The sequence below is a fragment of the Nematostella vectensis genome, chromosome 10 (assembly GCF_932526225.1).
Source record: "Nematostella vectensis chromosome 10, jaNemVect1.1, whole genome shotgun sequence".
Taxonomy (NCBI): Eukaryota; Metazoa; Cnidaria; class Anthozoa; order Actiniaria; family Edwardsiidae; genus Nematostella; species Nematostella vectensis.
The window spans coordinates 13,800,812-13,824,266 of record NC_064043.1 but is presented as its reverse complement, the minus strand read 5'-3'; the positions used below and the strand labels follow the sequence as shown (position 1 = coordinate 13,824,266).

Here is a 23,455-nt window from a genome sequence, read left to right as displayed (position 1 = left end):
TTGGAAGTCGTTTCTCGCTGTGGCGTAAACATAAAACATGCTACACCATATAGAATCGGAAATGAAAGAACAGCAAATGGACCAATCACAGACGAGCTTCACCTAGTACGTGATTACCCGGAAAAAATAACGTTTATATTGTTCTATTGCCAAAATGTTTCCTTGTGTAGTTTTGATACAGCTTTGTAATTTCTTAGTCCCCCGTCCCCTCCCTTGATAGAAACAAGATGTAAATTCTATGTCCCTCCGATCGCTGCCTAGCTCATCCATATTCATCCATACATCATCCATCCATTCATCCATACTTCCCCTCCCCCCCCCCCCCCCACCCCCGGTTGCTGTCTTGTTCACCCATATCCTTCTTCCCGAAAGGCGCCATCCTCTACTTCTCTTCCCCCCCACCCACGGTTGCTGTCTTGCTCACCCATATCCTTCTTCCCAAAAGGAGCCGTCCTCTGCTTCCCCTCCCTCCCCCCCCCCCCCGGTTGAAAGGCGCCGTCCTCTACTTCCCCTTCCCCTCTCCCCCCCCCCCCCCCGGTTGCTATCTCGCTCACCCATATCCTTTTTCCCGAAAGGCGCCGTCCTCGATGCTTGACAGCGACTCTACCCTGTTCCAAGGCAAATACCTGAATATTGAAAGAAACGTCGCGGTACATTTAATGGGGCTTATCCTGACTTCGCACTGACTGACGCATCTAAATGGCGCATGGAGTTTACCGTGACCTGATGCGCTCAGGGCAAGAGGGCTGGGAGATGCTATACTTATTTGAGTATTCCATTGACTATTACGATACGTACATGATTGCCACTGTTCTCCAACGATTAAGAGAACGGGAATTTTTTTCAACTCTTTCGAGGAAGAACCCTGATTATTGCCCGTTAATAGCTTTGTTTTTAGTTCGGTTGTAAAATAAAGAAATACTAAATATACTTACAAAGATTCTAATGAATAGAGTGAGGTGAAAGTCCCCTTTGGAATTCTAGTAATACCGGCATCCGAAAACTCACTAAAGGACAAAGCACAAAGCTTAATTGTTATCATGTACAAACAATATTGGTTCGATTGATATCTTTTAACAAATAGTTATCTATTTGTTTTATACAACAATAACATTGTTTTAAAGTGCGTGTCCGCGACAGGACCATGCAGTCGCGGTACATGATCCCCCGCCGATCTGGATGAAACTTGGTCAGTTAGATGTGCTCCACAGAGGACCTGCTCGAACAGTTTGAAGTTTGAATGAATTCGGGGGAGTTAGACCACCCCCTTATTTTGGGCCTCAAATGACCTTGAAATTCCTTTGAAAATGTCTGCATTCTCCTTTGCTCTCAAGCATACGCGTTTTATTAGAGCTTTATTAGTTCTTTAGAGCTTGTATACGGAAGGCCATTTAATTTGGTTAAATTTCAAGATGTCACTACCTGTCAATCAAATCTCCAATTTCTCTGGATTTCAAGAGCCTCTAAAATAGTCAATATTTAAGCCAAAATATCTACAATGGTCCTATCAACACGCAAAAATCACTCATACCAGATGAAAGAAGGGTTATAGGACTTTCAAAATCTGCAATAAAATTTCTGGGCACTTCTATCGTCGCCCTGTGACGTCATCGTGAATATGACTTATTCGACACAGGGATCCCGTGTAAGGTATGCAAGCGTAAATTCTACGAGCGAAAGGTTGCAGCCCTCAAAAAATAGTAACATCAGGTAGTAGAATGGTAGAGAGGTAGTGGAATGAGATTAAAGGTCTCGCTGGTCAGAGAGTTGATCACTCTGTCTTGGTCCATGAACTACACAACTTAGTAGTAGATGAGATGTTAATAAGATGGATAAGGGCTTTCCTAACCAACAGCTCCCAGCGGGTAAAAATAGGTAGCACAATATCGGATCCTGTATATCCTATAGATGGCATCCCACAAGGTACAAGACTTGCCCCCTTGTTGTTTGCTGTGTTAGTCAATAACCTAGTCAGCAATTGGAACACTAGAGCCGCTATAATGCGTGCCGCAATATCATCTCAAGCATACATCGTTTGGTTTTCTTGAGCACCTGCTACCCCAGTACTCAAGGGTTGACCACGGCTATGGGCTACGCTCGAGCTCAACTAGGTGTGAACGTCCGATTCCTAGGACTGAACGTCTTGCCCAATTTGTCACTTACAAATATGTATAAATTCCTATATGTTTGCTGACCACCCATGCAATTTAGTCCTAGACTATGATAATAGGTAATAATAGTAATACACATCCCAAAGCAATGAGAGATTACTGTGACCTTATTCTAGGATATAAGACAATTATAGAAAAATTACAGGTTGATCAATCGTGAAAATTATTCAAAATAGTACTGGGATTAACTGGAGACTGACTGTGACGTTGGTAAGCCTGTGCTTGGGTGTTTGATCCCACTTTGCCGAGGTGTTTTCTAGGCCAGCGGAAGATGACGACCCGATTAACACATTGACACTCTTACTAGTTTCACCTTCTAAACAACGCTGTAAAGAAAAAATAACAACACGATAATAAGTAAACGCAAGAACTGTAATACTGCGCTGCACCCGTCATGAGCAACATAGAGTTACTTACAGGAGAAAGTGCTTCTACGGATGACGCAGATGTGCTGGCCTGTTGCGGTTCAATAGCTTAGACTGAAAAACAACAACAACAAAAAACGCAATTATAACAAAAGCATTTTGTCATTATTTTTATCGTATTGGCAGAGGAGGCTGATGTGCTGGCCTGTGGCACTAGTGGCGGTTCAATTACTAGTTCAGACTGAAAACAAACGAACAAATAAAACGTAAGCCGCATTGTCGCCAGTTTACTTTCGGTCGATTACATAACAATCTCCGATGATTTTTAACGAAAAATATTTCAAAATATTGAAAGCAGTGTGACTATTGAAAGTTTCTTTGAGGATGTGATTGATAATTTAGAGCAGATGGCCTGTTAAATATCTCGGATTCTAATAGATTCTTCTGTCTTTTAACGGTTGAGGTTTCCGTCGGACCTCCCATCCCATCCCACCCCACCCCAACCAAACCCAACCAAACCTAAACGTGGCTTCTGTAAATACAAGTGTTATGTTCGCTGAGACATCGTGGTGCCGTAAAATGAGACCCCTTTTTATCGGAAGACACTATTGCTTGTATTACGGGTTAGTTGAGCGAGATAACAACCCGCGCGCTATTTAGGGACAGCTGGGTCATTTTTTTTTCGCCAAAAAGTGTACATATTGCTTGGAGTTCGGGTGAAGCACTTTTAGTCTCTGTAGACCAGGCTACCCCCCTATCAAAATAGAAAACGTTGTTGTTTCACAGACTTACCCCTCTTTGTCTTTGGGCGATCTGTGTTTTCGGACTCCCAAACTTTGAGCAACACGGCACTTCTTACATATAGCTTTTGAAAAAAAAACATAACCTGTTTTAGAAATGAAACCGAAATCCAAAGATGACTTATTATTGACCACCGCAATGCTTACCTGATCCGACAGGAACAAGAACATTCCAGAACTGCCACACTTCCCTTGATACCTTGATGCTCTGTCGCATTTTCGAAGCTTGCGATAAAGGATGTTGGCATTTCACCCCCGGTTTCCACTGAATCCCAAGGGCGTCGCGGTGTTTTGGACAAAAGGTTTTCTGTGTCTCACTAGCCTCAAAGTTCCCAGTTCTTTCTAAAGTCAGCGCCGACTCGGTTGTTATATCGCGCCTGGCGACGTTCAGCCGCGCTAAGTGTGCACCGACATCCTTCTTACATGATAGCAATGGCAAGAACTCTTTTAAACTAGGGTCTTTAGAGGAACGACCGCAAGAAGTTTGGCAAAACGCCGCAAAAGAGCAAGTTAACTCGGTTGCCATTTACATCGCACGAATCAACACCAAGTGTGAAGACGCTTTGGAACAACAGATTGACTCCCGGTAGCTGAATCATAATTATTAAGTAAACATTACTCGAATTACGACTGAAACAAAAGCAAAAAATACAAAAACAAAATTAAAAGTTTTGCCGGCGGTGTATGTAAAAAATGACAATTCTTTTTTCCTCCGTTTACCCTGTGTAAATAATCGTTCTGTGAAAATTAGTAGAATTAGGACTGAAACAGGAGAAATTATCTGATGTGATAATTTGAGCCTATTTTCCGATGCTTGAAACTTCCCGCAACGCGTATGCTAACAAAAAATCATCTAGGGATCCCTGTGTCCCAAATTCGTCATTTTACGCACCATTTTATCACAAGCACTTCTCAAATATTTCCAGATCATGTAAATCATATTATTTTATTTATGTAGTACACATATGTTGTGGTTAAGGGGAAAAACATTTAACATTTGTGTTCGACCATAAGGAGCAAATAACATGAAAGAATGACGCGGGATCCCTGTGCCGAGTACCTCATATTCGCGATGACGTCACAGGGCGACAATAGAAGTGCCCAGAAATTTGATTGCACATTTTGAAAGTTCGATAACCCTTCTTTCATCTGGTATGAGTGGCTATTATGTGTTGATAGGTCCATTGGATATATTTTAGCCTAAAAATTAGGCGCTCAAGGCGCTTGGAGATTTGATTGACAGGTCGTGACATCTTGAAATTTAACCAAATTAAATGGCCTTCCGTATACAAGCTCTATAGATATGTGGAAACAATCATAGTAAGTGTCATTGATATTTCATAAAACGCGTATGCTTGAGATCAGCGGAAATGGAGCCATGTTCAAAGGAATTTCAAGGTCATTTGAGGCCCAAAACAAGCGGGGTGGTCTAACTTCCCCCGAATTCATTCAAACTTCAAACCGTTGGAGGTGTGGAGGTCCTCTGGGGAGCACATCAAACTGGCCAAGTTTCATCCAGATCGGCGGGGGTTCATGTACCGAGACTGCATGATCCTGTCGCGGACACGCAACAGGATGTAAACAATCTAGTTTTTGGGAGCACGCGCGCGCATTCTGTCGCCAAGCGTGGGTGTGTCCTCTTATAACACATGGACACTTGACCAATCAGAGCGCGCAATTTACGAGTCGTTTGTATAACAAAAAAAATATAGTTGTTTACATAAGTGTCGTGAAGGAAATACTTTGGGTTAAGAGTACAAAGCAACGGCGAAGGCCCAATTTATACTTAATTAATAGCCTATATGTCTAATATGTGTCGGGAGATCTCATACTTACAGCAACCGAATGTTAAGGCGTTTTTTGCTATTCGCCGGGTTTTCCATTATACTTTTCAACATACTCCAGTCCACTCCATGTATGTGTCTGAAAGAAAACCACCCAAATTATAAACAACACAAAGGACTTGCTTGATCTGCGTGTAGGTTGTGTGGGGATAACAGGGGAGTTATGTGGGGATAACAGGTAATAAATAAACACAGGGCTGAATTCTAATGTTGAATACTTCTATGAACAGTTGAATTTGGCTGACGTTCTTTAGTGAATTTTCTTAAGGACCTCTATGAAAAGCCTCCACCATATTTGTCATCCATATTTTCATGTTCCCAAATCTCAAAGTTTGACAGAATCAAGAGACCGGGAACCTCTCAAGACATCCTCTGTAATTCAGCACCCCCTCTTTCCACGTACAATAAGTGATCTAATAAACGTCCGGGGCGTTTGTTACTCACACTGACGAGTACAGTCATAGAGTAATAGCTATGATAACATTGTACTTACACACTGAGGAGTATAGTCATAGAGTAATATCTTTAGTAACATTGTGCTTGCACACTGATGAGTACAGTCATAGAGTAATAGCAATGGTAACATTGTACTTACACACTGATGAATACAGTCTTAGAGTAACAGCTATGATAACATTGTACTTTCACACTGATGAGTATAGTCATAGAGTAACAGCTATGATAACATTGTACTTTTACACTGATGAGTACAGTCATAGAGTAACAGCTATGATAACATTGTACTTTCACACTGTTGAGTATAGTCATAGAGTAACAGCTATGATAACATTGTACTTACACACTGATGAGTACAGCCATAGAGTAACAGCTATGGTAACATTGTACTTACACTTTCTCTGTGTAGTAGGGAATGAGTATCAGTTCTTGTGGCAGGATATCTTGCTTCCTACATCTGATCTCATTTACGGCCTCACCGGAGCAAGAACAATTGCCGGGACCTAAAAAACAGAGAAGACTGAGAAGAGGTCACAAACATTAATTGGAAGTCATTTATGCCATAGTAACTACAATTTCGCGATATCTCAGTGACACTGTCCTATGGCTCTATAATGGGGAGCCCCGCTGGTCCATATCTCTGTACAGTATTTGGGGCATTGAACCCCTCGTCCCTTCTCAAAGAAAGACGTTTGAGGATGCTGACGAATGGTAACATCTTTAGTGACACTGCTTACACATACACTACTCACACTCATGATTGTAAACTGCGTGGAGCAGTCCGTACCTACACGACGAGTGAAATATGAAGCACATTTGATCACGTTTCGCGATGTTTATTTGAGCTATGGAGACACCTAACCCGTACTAAGCATTCCATTTGATAATGTTTGAATTCCCTTACATACATGGTGCCTTATTGCAATTCACTGCCAGTTTTCTGTGATAGGGACAGATGTACCGATCGAATGTTCCAACACATTCAGTAACCGATGCTTCGGTGCCGTCACATGACCTTAGATCCATCCAGGCATCACAAGGTATGCGTTGCCATGGTGACGTAATTAGGTATGCACCCCCCTCGTATCCAAAATATCGGCAGGTTAACATGGCGACTAATTCTTCCTGTATCCATCTTGCGCCAATGCAAATCTTTCCCCATCGACCGTCGACTTGTATTTCAACGTCGCCATCCATGTGGGTGTACCCCTCAGTTAGTCTAATCGTGGCTAAGAAATAGAGAATGGGAAAAAATAGCAGCATTAATAGGGCTAGAGACATTGGAAAACAGCATTTATAGCAGCATTAATAGGGCTAAGAGATGGAGACATTGGAAAAATATATTTTTGATACAAGTTTGTCTTACCAAGACTAAAGGATGAAGTTATGAGAAAGACGTTTATGGTCTCCTGTGAAATATTCGCTCCCAGCTCAAACTGAAAAGGAGTCTGGGTAAGAAGCAGATACACACCACAGGCTTACTTTGGCATGCGGGCTGAACACCTGACCATTCACCGGTCGGCTGACACCGCCTCTCCGTAGATCCGACGACTCGCCGACCACCTTCGCAGCCAAAGACACACACGGTGCCTACAGCAGTGCTGTCTTGTGTACAGTTCATCGTGCCATTCGACGGAGTCAAGAGTGGCGGGCAAGAAGAAGCTGTTGTCGAACATACAAATTCAAGATTGTGAGTCTTAAGACCATGTATTTGCGCGTGCATTTGCGTGTCTCACCGCGTGTACGGCGACTAAGGGTGATTAAGTGCGTAGGTGCATTTTGTATCTTGGGTGCGTGTACGTGCATGAACTTGTCTGGGTGCGTTTACGTGTATTTGCGTGTCTGGGGGCGTGTACGTGCGTGCCTCTCCGTGCATTTGCCTGTCTGGGTGCGTTTACGTGTATTTGTGTGTCTGGGGGCGTGTACGTGCATTTACCAGTCTTGGTGCATGTACGTGCATTTACCAGTCTTGGTGCGTGTACGTGTTTTTGAATGTCATGGTGTGTGTACGTACATTTGCGTGTCTTGGTGCGTGTACGTAAATTTGCGTGTCTTGGTGCGTGTACGTACATTTGCGTGTCTGGGTGTTTTCGCATTTGCCTGTCTGGGTGCGTTTACGTGTATTTGTGTGTCTGGGGGCGTGTACGTGCATTTACCAGTCTTGGTGCGTGTACGTGTTTTTGAATTTCATAGTGTGTGTACGTACATTTGCGTGTCTTGGTGCGTGTACGTAAATTTGCGTGTCTGGGTGTTTTCGCATTTGCGTGTCTTGGTGCGTGTACGTACATTTGCGTGTCTGGGTGCTTGTGCATTTGTGTGTCTGGATGCGTGTACGTGTATTTGCGTTTCTATATGTTTGTACGTGTATTTGTATGTCTGGGTGCGTGAAGGTGTATTTGAGTGTCTGGGTGTGTACTTCCGCGTCTGGGTGCGTGTACGTGCATTTGCGTGTCTATCTACGTGTACATGCATTTGCGTGTCTGGGTGCGTGTACGTGCATTTGCGTGTATGGGTGCGTGTACGTGCATTTGCATGACAAGGTGTTTGTGTATTTGCGTGTCTGGGTGCGTGTACGTACATTTGCGTGTCTGGGTGCGTGTACGTGTATTTGCGTGTCTGGGTGCGTTTGTGTGCATTTGCGTGTCTATCTACGTGTACGTGCATTTGCGTGTCTATCTACGTGTACGTGCATTTGCGTGTCTATCTACGTGTACGTGCATTTGCCTGTCTTGGTGCGTGTACGTGTATCTGCCTGTCTGGGTGCGTGTACGTGTATTTGCGTGTCTGGGTGCGTGTACGTGTATTTGCGTGTCTCGGTGCGTTTGTGTGCATTTGCGTGTCTATCTACGTGTACGTGCATTTGCGTGTCTATCTACGTGTACGTGCATTTGCGTGTCTATCTACGTGTACGTGCATTTGCCTGTCTTGGTGCGTGTACGTGTATCTGCCTGTCTGGGTGCGTGTACGTGTATTTGCGTGTCTGGGTACGTGTACGTGCATTTGCGTGCCTGGGTGCGTGTACGTGTATTTGCGTGTCTGGTTGTGTATTTAAATGCCAGGGTGTGTGGCAAAAGTGCTTTACAATACTACAGGCATACCGTTTTTCTCGTAGAACTTGATGCTGTCAATCACAATTCCTGACACTGCATTGTTACGAATTATTCCCTCGATAATGACCTATAAACGCAATAGAAGTTTCACACTATTACAGATAAGGTTGCACACAAAGTATTATGTCTTCGCGTATTTTTCTCACCTTTTCCCGATCAGCATCAACCCGAAGTCGAGATGAGTTCCAACTTAAAGGCCAATAAATGCTCTCGTCGAATACAGACAGCAGTGTGGCATTTCCTACCTTCACCCTCAACTCCTCATTTTTTTCATAACTATTACTGAACAAGTAATAGGAGAGGACAAGATCTCCATGCCCCGTGAAGTTGGGGTAAATTAGCTGCCCATTGCGAAAGAAGGTCGTGTAGTTACCTGAGGGATGTGATAATTTAGTTTAAATCTTATGTACAGACAATTTTTAGTAGTGTTTCGACATTGCTTTCGTTGCTCTTAACACTATTAACAATCCGGTGTCCGTAAAGGGCATCTCGAGAATCCAGGAAGGAGGGGTGGGGGGGGGGGGGGTGGTGACGATACAGAGATGCTCGGCAACTTTTGAGCAACTTTTAGGATTTGCGGCAACTTTTCTCTTTCCGGGCATCTTTACTGCATTTTTTTGGGATATATTCAACTCAAAGGTGCAAATTTTTGCTTTTTTCTTGTTATTGATATCAAACTATTGCGCGTTAGCTATATACTAACATGCAGTTTTGTTAGTTAGCGTTCCTCTCTATGATTTTTCAGTGACGTATAGATCAGTAGCGGAACTAGGGGTGGTGACGGGCTGACATGTTTGCTCATCCCCCCCCCCCTTTTGCGCCCATAAAAGGAGATTTGAAAAAAACAAAATAACCATAATGCCTTACATGTTGTAATATTTATTTATTTAGACCTGAAAAAACACATACGTGACAGAGGCTGTCAAGAAAGCCTCACTTTCCCCATTTTAAAATCCTAAATCCGCCACTGAGAATCCAACACTCTAACAAAAGCTGGAACTAGACTAGGTACTCTCTAGAAAGCAACAATTTCTCGAGAAAGAAGACCCCTGAAAAATCTTGCTGGGAAGACGATTGTTCATGGAACAAAAAGAGAATTTATCAAAGAAACATCTCTCTGAAAAAGCATGCGTCGTTTTGTTGTTACATGAAGCCTATTTCATTGAATCATAATTAACTATTATTTAAAAAATCTTGGAAAGAATAGTTTTTCTGCAACTTTGTAAAATGTACTAAATTTAATGGCAGCTTTTAGTACACTTGGGACATTTTTTTCGGCAATTCTCACTCTTTCTTGGATCATCTTTTCGGCAGCTTTTGCAAGTTGTGGCAACTTTTGTGGCAACTTTTGCGATTTTTTGGGCAACTTTTAGCAACTTTTTGAGATTTTTGGATTTTTTTTTAAGAAATTTGGAGAATCTTTAGGACAGCACTAACAGCCACGCCCCTAATGGCCATTTACATATAACTTGAAAGAAAAGAAGCACGGCTGCCGTGGTGTATTCTCGACGCTGTGGAAAAGGTTCCAGTCCTGGCCTATGACTGGGGATTTTTTCCAGGTTCCTGCCTTGATTCGAATTTGTGTTACAAGTGAGTTGAAGTTTTTCTCTTGTGTTTCCTGGACACTAGACCGGAGGTCCTGTCTCTTAAAGCTGCACTGCCCTAACCTGAATCCCTAACCTGGGACGTAAAAAAAACACTGGGGACGCAATAAACCATCTGACAGTGACCACCCCCAGTAAGAGTGCTTACTAACAATACACACAAGAGGCACTTGATGTGAAAGGCGTACAAAGGTACGGTCCATTCCCCCTGGGGCCCCTAAAGACGTTACGGCACTGGCAGCGACTCCTATATAAATCTCATCCATGGGTCTATGATCGTGTGCCCCACTTAAAGGGGTCCATGATCGTGCGTCCCCCCTTGGATGGGTCTAGGATCGTGTGTCCCCCCTTGAATAAGTCTAGGATCTATGCCCCCCCCTTTTATGGGTCTATGATCCATTGTCCCCTCTTTGATGGGTCCATGATCATGTGTCCCCACTTTGGATAGGTCTATAATCTAACCGGCTATGCCATGCTGACGAGTCCTAATAAGGACGAAACAGCTGTCCATGGTTGCCGAACTGCACGGGTGCAAATGTGTGTATGCTAGTGTGCTTTTAAAATCCACATTTCTATAATCTAGTGTCCCCCTTGGTTAAATCTATGATCGTGTACCCTCCCTTGGATGGGTCCATGATCGTGCAACCCCCCCCCCCCTTGGAAGAGCCTATGATCGTGTGCCCCCTCTTGGATGGGCCTATGATCGTTTGCCCTCCCCCTTGGACATCCTCGGAAACCCAGGGGTATTTTGCTCTAACGAATGAAACATTATAGCAAAATATCCCTGGGTTTCCGAGGATGCCACTTGAATGTATCTATGATCGTGTTTCACTCCCTTGGATGGGAATATGATCGCGTGTTCCCCTTCCTTGGATAAGTCTATGATCGTGTGCCCCCCCTTGGATGGGTCTATGATAGTATGACCCCCCCCTTGGATGGGTCTATCATCGAGTGTCCCCCCTTGGGTGGGGCTATGATCGTATCCCTCCCCCTTGGATGGGCCTATGATTGTGCCCCTCCCCCCCCCCTTGGATGGGGCTATGATCGTGTGCCCCCTCTTGGATGGGCCTATGATCGTTTGCCCTCCCCCTTGGACATCCTCGGAAACCCAGGGGTATTTTGCTCTAACGAGTGAAACATTATAGCAAAATATCCAGGGGTTTCCGAGGATGCCCCTTGAATGTATCTATGATCCTGTTTCACTCCCTTGGATGGGAATATGATCGTGTGTTCCCCTTCCTTGGATAAGTCTATGATCGTGTGCCCCCCCTTGGATGGGTCTATGATCGTATGTCCCCCCCTTGGATGGGTCTATCATCGAGTGTCCCCCCTTGGGTGGGGCTATGATCGTATCGCTCCCCCTTGAATGGGTCTATGATTGTGCCCCTCCCCCCTTGGATGGGGCTATGATCGTGTGTCCCCCCTTGGATGGGTCTATGATTGTGCCCCTCCCCCTTGGATGGAGCTATGATCGTGTGTCCCCCCTTGAATGGGGCTATGATCGTGCCCCTCCCCTCTCGGAAGGGTCTATGATCTTATCCCTTCCCCCTTGGATGAGTCTTTCATCGTGCCTCTCCCCCATTGAATGGGTCTATGATCGTGCTCCTCCCTCCTTGGATGGGTCTATAATCGTGCCCCTTCCCCATTGGATGGGTCTATGGATGGGTCTATGATCGTGCCCCATTGGATGGGTCTATGATCGTGTGGTCCCGCTTGGATGGGCCCATGATCGTGCTCCTCCCCCTCGGATTTTTCTATGATCTTGTCCCTTCCCCATTGGATGGGTCTATGATCGTGCCCCTCCACCCTCGGATAAGTCTATGACCGTGCCCCTACCCTCTTGGATGTGGCTATGATTGTGCCCCTCCCCCCTCGGATGGGTCTATGATCGTGCCCCTCCACACTTGAATGGGTCTATGATCGTGTGTCCCCCCTTGGATGGGTTTTTGATCGTATCCCTCACCCCTTGGATGGGTCTTTGATCGTGCCTCTCCCCCATTGGATGGGTCTATGATCGTGCTCCTCCCCCCTTGAATGGATCTATGATCGTTTCTCCCCCCCCTTTGATAGGTCTATGATCGTGTCCCTCCCCACTTGGATCGGTCTATGATCGTGCCCCTCCCCTCTCGGAAGGGTCTATGATCGTATCCCTCCCCCCTTGGATGGGTCTTTGATCGTGCCTCTCCCCCATTGGATGGGACTATGATCGTGCTCCTCCCCGCTGGAATGGATCTATGATCGTTTGTCCCCCCCCCCCTTGGATAGGTCTATGATCGTGTCCCTCCCCACTTGGATCGGTCTATGATCGTGCCCCTCCCCTCTCGGAAGGGTCTATGATCGTATCCCTCCCCCCTTGGATGAGTCTTTGATCGTGCCTCTCCCCCATTGGATGGGTCTATGATCGTGCTCCTCCCCCCTTGAATGGGTCTATGATCGTGCCCCTTCCCCATTGGATGGGTCTATGGATGGGTCTATGATCGTGCCCCATTGGATGGGTCTATGATCGTGTGGTCCCGCTTGGATGGGCCCATGATCGTGCTCCTCCCCCTCGGATTTTTCTATGATCTTGTCCCTTCCCCATTGGATGGGTCTATGATCGTGCCCCTCCACCCTCGGATAAGTCTATGACCGTGCCCCTCCCCTCTTGCATGGGTCTATGATCGTGTGTCCCCCTTGGGTAGTCCTATGGTCGTGCACCTCCCCCATTGGATGGGTCTATGATCATGCCCCTCCCCCTCGGATGGGTCTATGACCGTGCCCCTCCCCTCTTGCATGGGTCTATGATTGTTTGTCCCCCCTTGTATAGGTCTATGATTGTCCCCCTCCCCCCTTGGATGAGCCTATGATCGTGTGTCTACCCTTGGATTGGGCTATGATCTTGTGTCCCCCGTTGGATGGGGCTATGATCGTGCCCCTCCCCCCTTGGATGGGGCTATGGTCGTGTGTCCCCTGTTGGATTGGGCTATGATTGTGCCCCTTCCCCTCGGATTAGTCTATGATCGTGCCCCTTCCCCCTTGGATAGGTCTATGATCGTGCTCCTCCCCCCTCGGACGGGTCTATGATCGTGCCCCTCCCCCAATGGATGGGTCTATGATCGTGCACCTCCCCCCTCGGATGGTCTATGATCGTGCCCCTCCCCCCCTTGGATGTGGCTATGATTGTGCCCCTCCTCCCTCGGATGGGTCTATGATCGTGCCCCTCCACACTTGAATGGGTCTATGATCGTGTGTCCCCCCTTGGATAGGTCTATGATCGTGTCCCTCCCCACTTGGATTGGTCCATGATCGTGCCCCTCCCCTCTCGGAAGAGTCTATGATCGTGTCCCTCCCCCTTGGATGGGTCTATGATCGTGCTCCTCCCCCCTGGAATGGATCTATGATCGTTTGTCCCCCCCCTTGGATAGGTCTATGATCGTGTCCCTCCCCACTTGGATTGGTCCATGATCGTGCCCCTCCCCTCTCGGAAGAGTCTATGATCGTGTCCCTCCCCCTTGGATGGGTCAATGATCGTGTGTCCCCCCTTGGATAGGTCTATGATCGTGTCCCTCCCACCTTGGATGGGTCTATGATCTTTCCGCCCCCCCTCGGATGTGTCTATGATCGTGCCTCTTCCCCATTGGATGGGTCTTTGATTGTGCCCCTCCCCCTTGGATGGGTCTATGATCGTTTATACCCCCTTGGATAGGTCTATGATAGTGCCCCTTCCCTCCTTGGATCGTTCTATGATCGTGCCCCTCCCCCCTCGGATGGGTCAATGATCGTGTCCATCCATCTTGGATGGGCCTATGATCGTTTGTCCCCCCTTGGATAGGTCTATGATCGTGCCCCTCCCCCCTCGGATAGGTCTATGATCGTGCCTCTCCCCTATTGGATGGGTCTATGATCGTGTGTCCCCCGCTTGGATGGGTCTAAGATCGTGCCGCTTTCCATTGGATGGGTCTATGGTCGTGCCCCTCCCCCCTTGGATGGGGCTATGATGGTGTGTCCCCCCTTGCATGGGTCTATGATCGTGTGTCCCCCATTGGATGGGTCTATGATAGTGCCCCTCCCCCATTGGATGGGTCTATAATCGTGCCCCTCCCACCTTGGATGGGGCAATGACCGTGCCCCCCTCCCCCTTGCATGGGTCTATGATCGTGCCTCTCCCCCATTGGATGGGCCTATGATTGTGCCCCTTCCCCTTGGATGGGTCTATGATCGTTTCTCCCCCCTTGAATAGGTCTATGATCGTGCCCCTCCCCTCTTGGATCGGTCTATGATCGTGCCCCTCCCCCCTAGGAAGGGTCAATGATCGTGCCCCTCCCCCTTGGATTGGCCTATGATCGTTTGTCCCCCCTTGGATAGGTCTATGATCGTGCCCCTCCCCCCTTGGATCGGTATATGATAATGCCCCTCCCCCGTCGGATGGGTCTATGATCGTGCCCCTTCCCCATTGGATTGGTCTATGGATGGGTCTATGATCGTGCCCCATTGGATGGGTCTATGATCGTGTGGTCCCCCTTGGATGGGCCTATGATCGTGCTCCTCCCCCTCGGATGGTTCTATGATCTTGCCCCTTTCCCATTGAATGGGTCTATGATCGTGCCCCTCCACCCTCGGATAAGTCTATGATCGTGCCCCTCCCCTCTTGCATGGGTCTATGATCGTGTGTCCCCCCTTGGATAGGTCTATGGTCGTGCCCCTCCCCCATTTGATGGGTCTATGATCACGCCCCTCCCCCCTCGGATGAGTCTATGATCGTGCCTTTCCCCTCTTGGATGGGTCTATGATCGTGTTTTCCCCCTTGGATAGTTCTATGGTCGTGCACCTCCCCCATTGGATCGGTCTATGATCATGCCCCTCCCCCTCGGATGGGTCTATGATCGTGCCCCTCCCCTCTTGGAAAGGTCTATGATCGTGTGTCCCCCATTGGATGGGTTTTGATCGTATCCCTCCCCCCTTGGATGGGTCTAAGATCGTTTGTCCCCCCTTGTATAGGTCTAAGATTGTGCCCCTCTCCCCTTGGATGAGCCTATGACCGTGTGTCCACCCTTGGGTGGGATCGTGTGTCCCCCCTCGGATGGGTCTATGATCGTGCCCCTCCCCCCTTGGATAGGTCTATAATCGTGCTCCTCCCCCCTCGGACGGGTCTATGATCGTGCCCCTCCCCCAATGGATGGGTCTATGATCGTGCACCTCTCCCCTCGGATGGTCTATGATCGTGCCCCTCCCCCCTCGGAAGGGTCTATGATCGTGCCCCTCCCCCTTGGACGGGTCAATGATCGTGTGTTCCCCCTTGGATAGGTCTATGATCGTGTCCCTCCCACCTTGGATGGGTCTATGATCTTTCCCCCCCCCCGTCGGATGGGTCTATGATCGTGCCTCTTCCCCATTGGATGGGTCTATGATTGTGCCCTCCCCCTTGGATGGGTCTATGATCGTTTACCCCCCCTTGGATAGGTCTATGATAGTGCCCCTCCCCCCTTGGATCGGTCTATGATCGTGCCCCTCCCCCCTCGGATGGGTCAATGATCGTGTCCATCCCCCTTGGATGGGCCTATGATCGTTTGTCCCCCCTTGGATAGGTCTATGATCGTGCCTCTCCCCTATTGGATGGGTCTTTGATCGTGTGTCCCCCCCTTGGATGGGTCTAAGATCGTGTCCCTTCCCCATTGGATGGGTCTATGGTCGTGCCCCTCCCCCCTTGGATGGGGCTATGATCGTGTGTCCCCCCTTGCATGGGTCTATGATCGTGTGTCCCCCATTGGATGGGTCTATGATAGTGCCCCTCCCCCATTGGATGGGTCTATGATCGTGCCCCTCCCACCTTGGATGGGGCTATGACCGTGCTCCCCCCCTTGCATGGGTCTATGATCGTGTGTCCCCCATTGGATGGGTCTATGATAGTGCCCCTCCCCCTTGGATGGGTCTATGAGCGTTTCCCTCCCCCCTTGCATGGGTCTATGATCGTGTCTCCTCCCTTGAATGGGTCTATGATAGTGCCCCTCCCCCCTTGGATGGGGCTATGATCGTGCCCCTCCCCCCTTGCATGGGTATATGATCGTGCCCCTCCCTCTTGGATTGGTCTATGATAGTGCCCCTCCCCCCTTGCATGGGGCTATGATCGTGCCCCTCCCCCCTTGCATGGGTCTATGATCGTGCCCCTCCCCCTTGCATGGGTCTATGATCGTGTGTCCCCCATTGGATGGTTCTATGATCGTGCCCCTCCCCCTTGGATGGGTCTATGATAGTGCCCGTCTCCCCCTTGGATGGGGCTATGATCGTGCCCCTCCCCCCTTGCATGGGTCTATGATCGTGTGTCCCCCATTGGATGGGTCTATGATAGTGCCCCTCTCCCCTTGGATGAGGCTATGATCGTGCCCCTCCCCCCTTGCATGGGTCTATGATCGTGCCCCTCCCCCCTGGGATGGGTCTATGATCGTGCCCCTCCCCCTTTGCATGGGTCTATGATCGTGTCTCTTTCCTTGGATGGGTCTATTATTGTGCCCCTCCCCCCTTGGATGGGGCTATTATCGTGTGTCCACCCTTCGATGGGGCTATGTTCGTGCCCCTCTCCCTTGGATGGGTCTCTGATCGTGCCCCTCCCTCTTGGATGGGTCTATGATAGTGCCCCTCCCCCCCTTGGATGGGGCTATGATCGTGCCCCTCCCCCTCGGATGAGGCTATTGATCGTGCCCCTCCCCCCTGGGATGGGTCTATGATCGTGCCTCTCCCCCCTTGCATGGGTCTATGATCGTGTCTCTTTCTTGGATGGGTTTATTATTGTGAACTTTAGAAGCACACTAGCATACACACATTGGCACCAGTCGGGCCAAGACGGGACGCTAGCACAGTCTATTACCCGTGCAGTTTGGCAACCATGGACAGCTGTTTCGTCCTTTTTAGGACTCGTCAGCATGGCATAGCCGGCATAGCCGGTATAGCATGGCATAGCCGGTAATAGACTGTGCTAGCGTCCCGTCTTGGCCCGACTGGTGCCAATGTGTGTATGCTAGTGTGCTTTTAAAGTTCACATTTATGTATACATACTCGCAAGGATAGTTTGGCTATCCGACGGAGTTTTAGACTAGCAAAGGTCGCATGCGTGATCCGCACAATTGGCATCACGCTAGCCCGGTCGCAGCTCTAGATCCCACATGGATCTAAGCTGTGGTTTAAAGCACTTCGTTCGAGTCGAAGTCGCCCTGCAGTTTTTTTGCCAATGAAATTTAACTGAGGCAAACCGGCTATGCCATGCTGACGAGTCTCAATAATGAGGACGGAACAGCTGTCCATGGTTGCCGAACTGCTCGGGTAATAGACTGTGCTAGCGTCCCGTCTTGGCCCGACTGGTGCCAATGTGTGTATGCTAGTGTGCTTTTAAAGTTCACATTTATGTATACATACTCGCAAGGATAGTTTGGCTATCCGACGGAGTTTTAGACTAGCAAAGGTCACATGCGTGATCCGCACAATTGGCATCACGCTAGCCCGGTCGCAGCTCTAGATCCCACATGGATCTAAGCTGTGGTTTAAAGCACTTCGTTCGAGTCGAAGTCGCCCTGCAGTTTTTTTGCCAATGAAGTTTAACTGAGGCAAAACGGCTATGCCATGCTGACGAGTCCTAATAAGGACGAAACAGCTGTCCATGGTTGCCGAACTGCTCGGGTAATAGACTGTGCTAGCGTCCCGTCTTGGCCCGACTGGTGCCAATGTGTGTATGCTAGTGTGCTTTTAAAGTTCACATTTATTATTGTGCTCCTCCCCCCTTCGATTGGGCTATGTTCGTGCGCTTCTCCCTTGGATGGGTCTATGATCGTGTGTCCTCCCTTGGATGTTTTTTTTTTATCGTGTTTGAGCATTGAAAACAGTGCTTACCATGTTGCTAAATCTAAAGGACCAAAGAAATTTTAGATATGATGTCTTTATGTAAAGATAAATACAAAGATGGTAGTATTTTAAAATGTTGCACCAGTTGCACGAATATCTCATAAGTTTGGATGCCGAGAAAGGCCACGCATTGTTTATGTCTTTGGTTTTTTGCTTTTTGTTTTTCTTTCTTCCCTTTTCTTTTTAATTTTCGCCGTTTACAATTTTTAAAGTGTTATTTAGCATTTTTATTTTGTCCCATTTGATTTCCGTTTTTATTTTCACCGTTTCCACTTTTAAAAGTGCTATTTAGCGATTTTGTTTCTTTTGATTTGCTTTATGTTTTTAACCCGATTTTTAATTTGCCCGACTTTTATGTCTGTTTAGCTTTTCGAACCATTTTTGAATTATAATATTTATATTAAAAATTATAATATTTATAAATATTATAATATTTTATTCTTGTTTTTTATTTCCTTCCCGTGCGTTTAACTAAAATAGTAGCCATCTGTCAGAAATCTGTCAGATTTCTCAACCATTTTAAAATTGTCTCTGGCCCTTAATGAATGGTGAAAACATCTTGGCTTAAAACATGATTTTTCGCTTACCGTGCAGTTCTGAAGTCAAGATCCATTTATCCGTGGCATTTACTGGGTGCTGCCATCCACAAAAATCCTTGTTGAATTCACATGACAGTGAGTCTACTCCTAGAGGATAGAAAAACAGAAATGAAATTCAAGACAAACAAAAAAGCAAACTTAGAAACCACAATATCACAGAAATGAAAAAATCAAGACAAACTAGTAGAACCCACAGTATCACCTTGAATTAACAGAACTTTCAGAAGCAGTAACAGCAACGACCACGCCATGATGCACTTTGCAAACCATGGATGTTTTTCCTCTTCTTTCTTCTTTTCTTTCCTTTCTACTTTGACACTCGTTGTCAAATGGCATTCGAAAGAGTGTAGTGTGTAATAGAGAAACCTTGATTAATTTTTATCAGCAGGAGTTTTTCGAAATGGAATTTGACTGTCACGTCCCATACCATATGGTTAAGATAGCGAGTTTGATAAGATTTGTTTCAAATCTAAGGACCGTTTGGCGAAGGAAATATCTGTTTTATGTCTTTGAACTAGTGTTGGGTGCATCTTACTTTTCCGTGCCAAAATGTGCTAGAAGCGTAATGTCAAGTAAAGATAACAATTAACGTTCATTTGCATAAGAAATCATCAAGTCCCGTTTTATGGTGCGTTTCCTGTGGTGTTTGAGGCCCTTATTCCAAGATGGAATATTCTAGGCGTATCAGTAACCAGGAAAGATGGGGAATTAAACCGCTGGAGACTAGAGGTTCTGCCTTGTGTTCAATGACTGGACGGGCTCATTGATTGAGCTGGTCAAACATGAAAATGTCAGCTAGTAGCATAGCGCATAAAGATTTTCATCTGCCTGTATCTTACCACGAAGTTGTTGTGGGGCAAAGTGAAGTGTAGGTCATTTCATATCTTGAAGGATCTTCGCAAATACTAACATTTTTTTTTCATTTGATACCTAGGACTGCGCACCTGTGCGTTGGGAAAAGTGTAGAATTTAATGACTCTCTAAAGAAAATAATATCTTTTACCGCGATTTGATAAAAACAGTACATAGACTAGGGTTCCTTATATTAATGATTTCCTTTTTTCAACCAGTTTTAACGCAATAGTTGATAAATTTTATTCATATATTCATCCTTCATTAGGTAGGTTATATTCTTTCTCATCTGGTCAACCTTCGTCTTCAAAGGCCATTTTGTTGGCTTTTTGCTTTTTGACACTCCCTGATTAGCTTTCTTAATCTTTTTTCTCTCATCCGAGCGCCAGGATTTTTTTCTATTGTTCGAATACGTTTTGGTGTATTGAGGAACTTCTTAATTTTTTTGCACAGTAGATTCCGGTCGCTCGTATTTTCCCAAATCCCAATAACAGTGTCGTTTTACAAACATTCCTTCAAAACTTTTGACACTAATTTCCTGTTCCCATTACAGTAAGACAGCATGACATTGGTAATAGAAGATGTTATTGTAGAGCAAAGTATGAACCAAGATAATATTTCAACATATACTTTTGAATGCATTTAAAGATGGGTGTAACTTGTAATGAACGTGTGTTACGAGGTTTTGGGTGGTTCTTTTATGGTATTGGGGGTAGCCGGGGATCGTACACGCTGAGCAAGGGTTGACCGTCTTCTTTGTTCTTTATTGCACCGCTTGAGTGTTTACAAATGGTAGAGCTACCACTGGCTAGCGGGAGATTGGCTGTACGAAGGCAAGTACTTTCGGAAGGTAGTGAAGGAACATCTCTTTCCCGGAAAGTTGACGAAGCCAGCTTTAGAGAGTCCTGACTAAACCAACCTAGAGCACTGCCGTGTAGTGTCCTCGCAACAGTTACAGTACAATCCTAGAGCTAGTTACTATGCTGCTCAATTTATACTAATCTCATTAATAAACTGGTCAAACTGGTTTAAAGGATGATGTAAGAATAGAAGATCGGGTGTTGACTTTGGGAAGAAAATCAACGATGAAATAATAAATGACTTAGAATAAATTCCTTCGATAGAAATAGCAAGAGCAGTATAAAAGGAATAGTTTGACTATAGTAATATGCAAAATTAAGTAATGGAACAGCGGTAAGATTAAGGATAAAAGTAATCGTTAAACTGTTATTTTAGCCTGGCAAATATAAAACCTGTTTTGCTGAACAGTAACTACGCATGCTTAGTCAAACAATGAAGAAATCCACGTAAAGCAAATAAGTGAAATGTCGAATGGAAAGTGAAAGTAAATATCTGACGTGTCGGAAACGACTTTTGCATTGATTAACAATTCCTTCATAACAAACGTGTTTCCATTCATATTCATATATCAAATCAACATTCTTAAAGGAAAGCTGATCTATGAACTTCCTATACATGCCTGCAAACACATGAAAACAATCCAAATATTTATTTTGAATTCGTAATTTCATGTTCCAGGTACAAACGACCAATAGGAAATTTAAATGACCAAATTTGGTATGAGCAAAGGTAACACGTGATTTGCGAGAAATGGTACAAATGATGGTTTGTTACAGAGATGAAACTACAGATGACATTGGTTCTGAAGAGATTCCACAGTACTTCACATATCATCTCATCTACGACTAATAGATCAAGCAGGCAGTCAGCCTAGAACTACTTTGTCCAAAGGTAAGGTGCCAAACACCCTTTCAAAGGTTTTTATTTACTTCGCTTTCTGGTTATGAATAATGATTGGAATAATCAAGAATTGGTACGCCTGTAAATCTTGATAGTGAACACTGCCCATACAAATACAAATACAGAGACAGTTTTTGATTTTATGCTAAGGAGTGTTTTTACACAATGTGCCAACATTAACTATGATGCGAATAACACAAGTTTTCATAAGAGGACTTGATAACTAATAAAAAAAAGCTTTTGACGAATTTCAGATGAAGCTTTGGGTTGTTCTGCTGCTCATGTCAATCATGGCAGCATCAGGAGCTGAACCAATCCCCAAAGAAGCCAGCCACCAGTCACATGAAGCCGAGGTCCAGCCCGACATCGATGAATACCAAGGATATGGCCGCGATACGACTGCAAACGACGACTCAGACAGCCCTCCTGATCCGAATCCAATATCCGGTGGTACAATGGATGACACCCCTAAAGCCAAGCCCTCAAAGAACAAGCAGAACACATTTGACAACATTGTCAAATTACCCACCGTGAAAGCTAAACACCACCCTGACGAGCACGATATGTCCGCGATGAGCCACGATGCACCAGTCGAGAACAAGGAAAATGAGATCGCAAGAGTATCCCCCGAGACAAAAGACGAGAAGAAGTTATCCGTGAGGGCTTGGGGCAGGAAACGAGAGTACCAGAGCTGGAGCGCTTGGGAAATCTACAGAGTGCCTTATGAGTATGATTTTCCCGACTATCACCAGTTCAAATATGGGGGTTGCCAAGTTGGCTGTGGTCCTGTGGCCTGGGCACAAGTATTCGGGTACTATGACCGGGTTTCCGGATGGAGCTCAAGTCTGTATCCTCATGGAAGAGCGCCAAAGTATCTGTATTCAAACGACAATAACTTAAAGAAGTACATCGTCTCGATCAACAAGAGAATGCGGACGTTTTGTCTTGGCAGCAGCGGTGCGACGTTTCCTTCTGGAATGAAACTGGTGCGAGACTTCTTCCGGGCAAGACAAGGGAGTGGTGGAATTTGGAGCTACACCCACTGGCTTTCTTGGGCAGGGGTGACAAAAACCTGGATCCGAAAAAAAGTCTCAAGAGCAATCAAAACGTACAAGTACCCGGTGGTCGTTGGTATCTGGACCGGAGGATCCATGCATTACGCAGTCGCCACCAAATACGCAGTCCGTTCCAGAAAATTTCGCACGTGCCACAAGATCTGGGGACGATGGAAGTGCTATCCCTGGCGAACACAGTGGGAAGATGACTTCTATCTTCACATGGGATGGGGCGGAACTAGTAATGGGTGGTATACCATCCACGCTTTTGCCGCGTTTGTGGCGCACAAGTGATCTACTGCCCCTAACAGCACAAGGACACTGACTTTAACTAGATACGATAAAAATAATCAAAGTATTCAAAGTACCTTTGCGTTCATAATTGATAATATATAACTTAGGTTAAATACAAATGTCAGATTTGTCCAATAATCAAATAAAAATCATGGTGAAACCATAATAATTTGAATGCATTATTCTGACTCGAATTCTATTTGCTTTTTTACTCTTAGATTCTTAGGCTTTTGACCGCTATAGATTATAATATATGTTTTTAGAAAAGGTCGTGAAAGCAGAAACAAAAACGCTTGCTACACATAGGGCCTGTGAATAATCCCTCCCCTCCAAAAAAGCGCATGCTCTCTGCATCTGTGCTCTGAGCTCGCTACCAAAGGACTTTTTATTTGCTCGTTTTCTGTTAGGCTTTAGAATACGCGAATTATCTAAAAAAAATGCCCCAGATGAAAGCTCGTAGACAGTTTAAAAGACAGATTCCCTTCCTTTACCAGTAGTACCCAGTAGCGCAAAGAGGATACTGACTGTTACACTCATCAAATTTGCCTGCGATTTGCCTGCGTGCTCCTATCTCTAGTTTAAAGAATATTTCAGTGCTCACCAACAGAGTTTCTGCATGATCTTGCTCGTATTAGTTTTAATATTATAAAACTAAGGTCTCGACTTTTGCACAAA

The 23,455-nt window shown here is 45.9% G+C and overlaps 2 protein-coding genes across 4 annotated transcripts; one reads left to right on the top strand and one right to left on the bottom strand.

Moving 5' to 3' along the window:
* Positions 1-2,359: 2,359 nt before the first annotated feature.
* On the bottom strand, positions 2,360-19,432 carry LOC116604858. 2 transcript variants are annotated; one of them, XR_007313925.1, is made up of 11 exons: positions 19,021-19,432; positions 18,807-18,905; positions 8,893-9,119; positions 8,735-8,813; positions 7,119-7,298; positions 6,545-6,865; positions 6,031-6,139; positions 5,173-5,259; positions 4,792-4,890; positions 2,589-2,650; positions 2,366-2,497 (listed from the first exon to the last, which is right to left on the bottom strand). XR_007313925.1 is itself a non-coding variant. In XM_048733334.1 (10 exons), exons 1-9 carry the CDS (start codon positions 19,067-19,069, stop codon positions 2,638-2,640), a joined length of 1,164 nt encoding a protein of 387 aa, XP_048589291.1. In that variant the 5' UTR covers positions 19,070-19,432; the 3' UTR covers positions 2,360-2,497; positions 2,589-2,637. The 2 variants fall into 2 exon arrangements, 1 of the variants encoding a protein (XP_048589291.1); XM_048733334.1 differs by lacking the exon at positions 4,792-4,890 and having other exon boundaries at positions 2,360-2,497.
* A 1,834-nt stretch (positions 19,433-21,266) lies between these two features.
* On the top strand, positions 21,267-22,946 carry LOC116614325. Of its 2 annotated transcripts, none has more exons than XM_032375190.2 (2): positions 21,267-21,422; positions 21,686-22,946. In XM_032375190.2, the coding sequence occupies exon 2, from the start codon at positions 21,686-21,688 to the stop codon at positions 22,778-22,780; it is 1,095 nt and encodes a 364-aa protein (XP_032231081.2). In that variant the 5' UTR covers positions 21,267-21,422; the 3' UTR covers positions 22,781-22,946. The 2 variants fall into 2 exon arrangements, with proteins under 2 accessions (XP_032231081.2, XP_032231082.2); XM_032375191.2 differs by having other exon boundaries at positions 21,318-21,422; positions 21,669-22,946.
* The last annotated feature ends 509 nt before the right edge of the window (positions 22,947-23,455 follow it).

Coding starts and splice junctions, on each gene's coding strand:
- LOC116604858 (XM_048733334.1), bottom strand. CDS start 19,069: ATGGCGTGGTCGTTGCTGTTACTGCTTCTGAAAGTTCTGTTAATTCAA. Junction 8,814..8,892: donor TTGATGCTGATCGGGAAAAG/GTGAGAAAAATA, acceptor TTGCGTTTATAG/GTCATTATCGAGGGAATAAT. Junction 7,299..8,734: donor CAAGTTCTACGAGAAAAACG/GTATGCCTGTAG, acceptor GTTCGACAACAG/CTTCTTCTTGCCCGCCACTC.
- LOC116614325 (XM_032375190.2), top strand. CDS start 21,686: ATGAAGCTTTGGGTTGTTCTGCTGCTCATGTCAATCATGGCAGCATCA.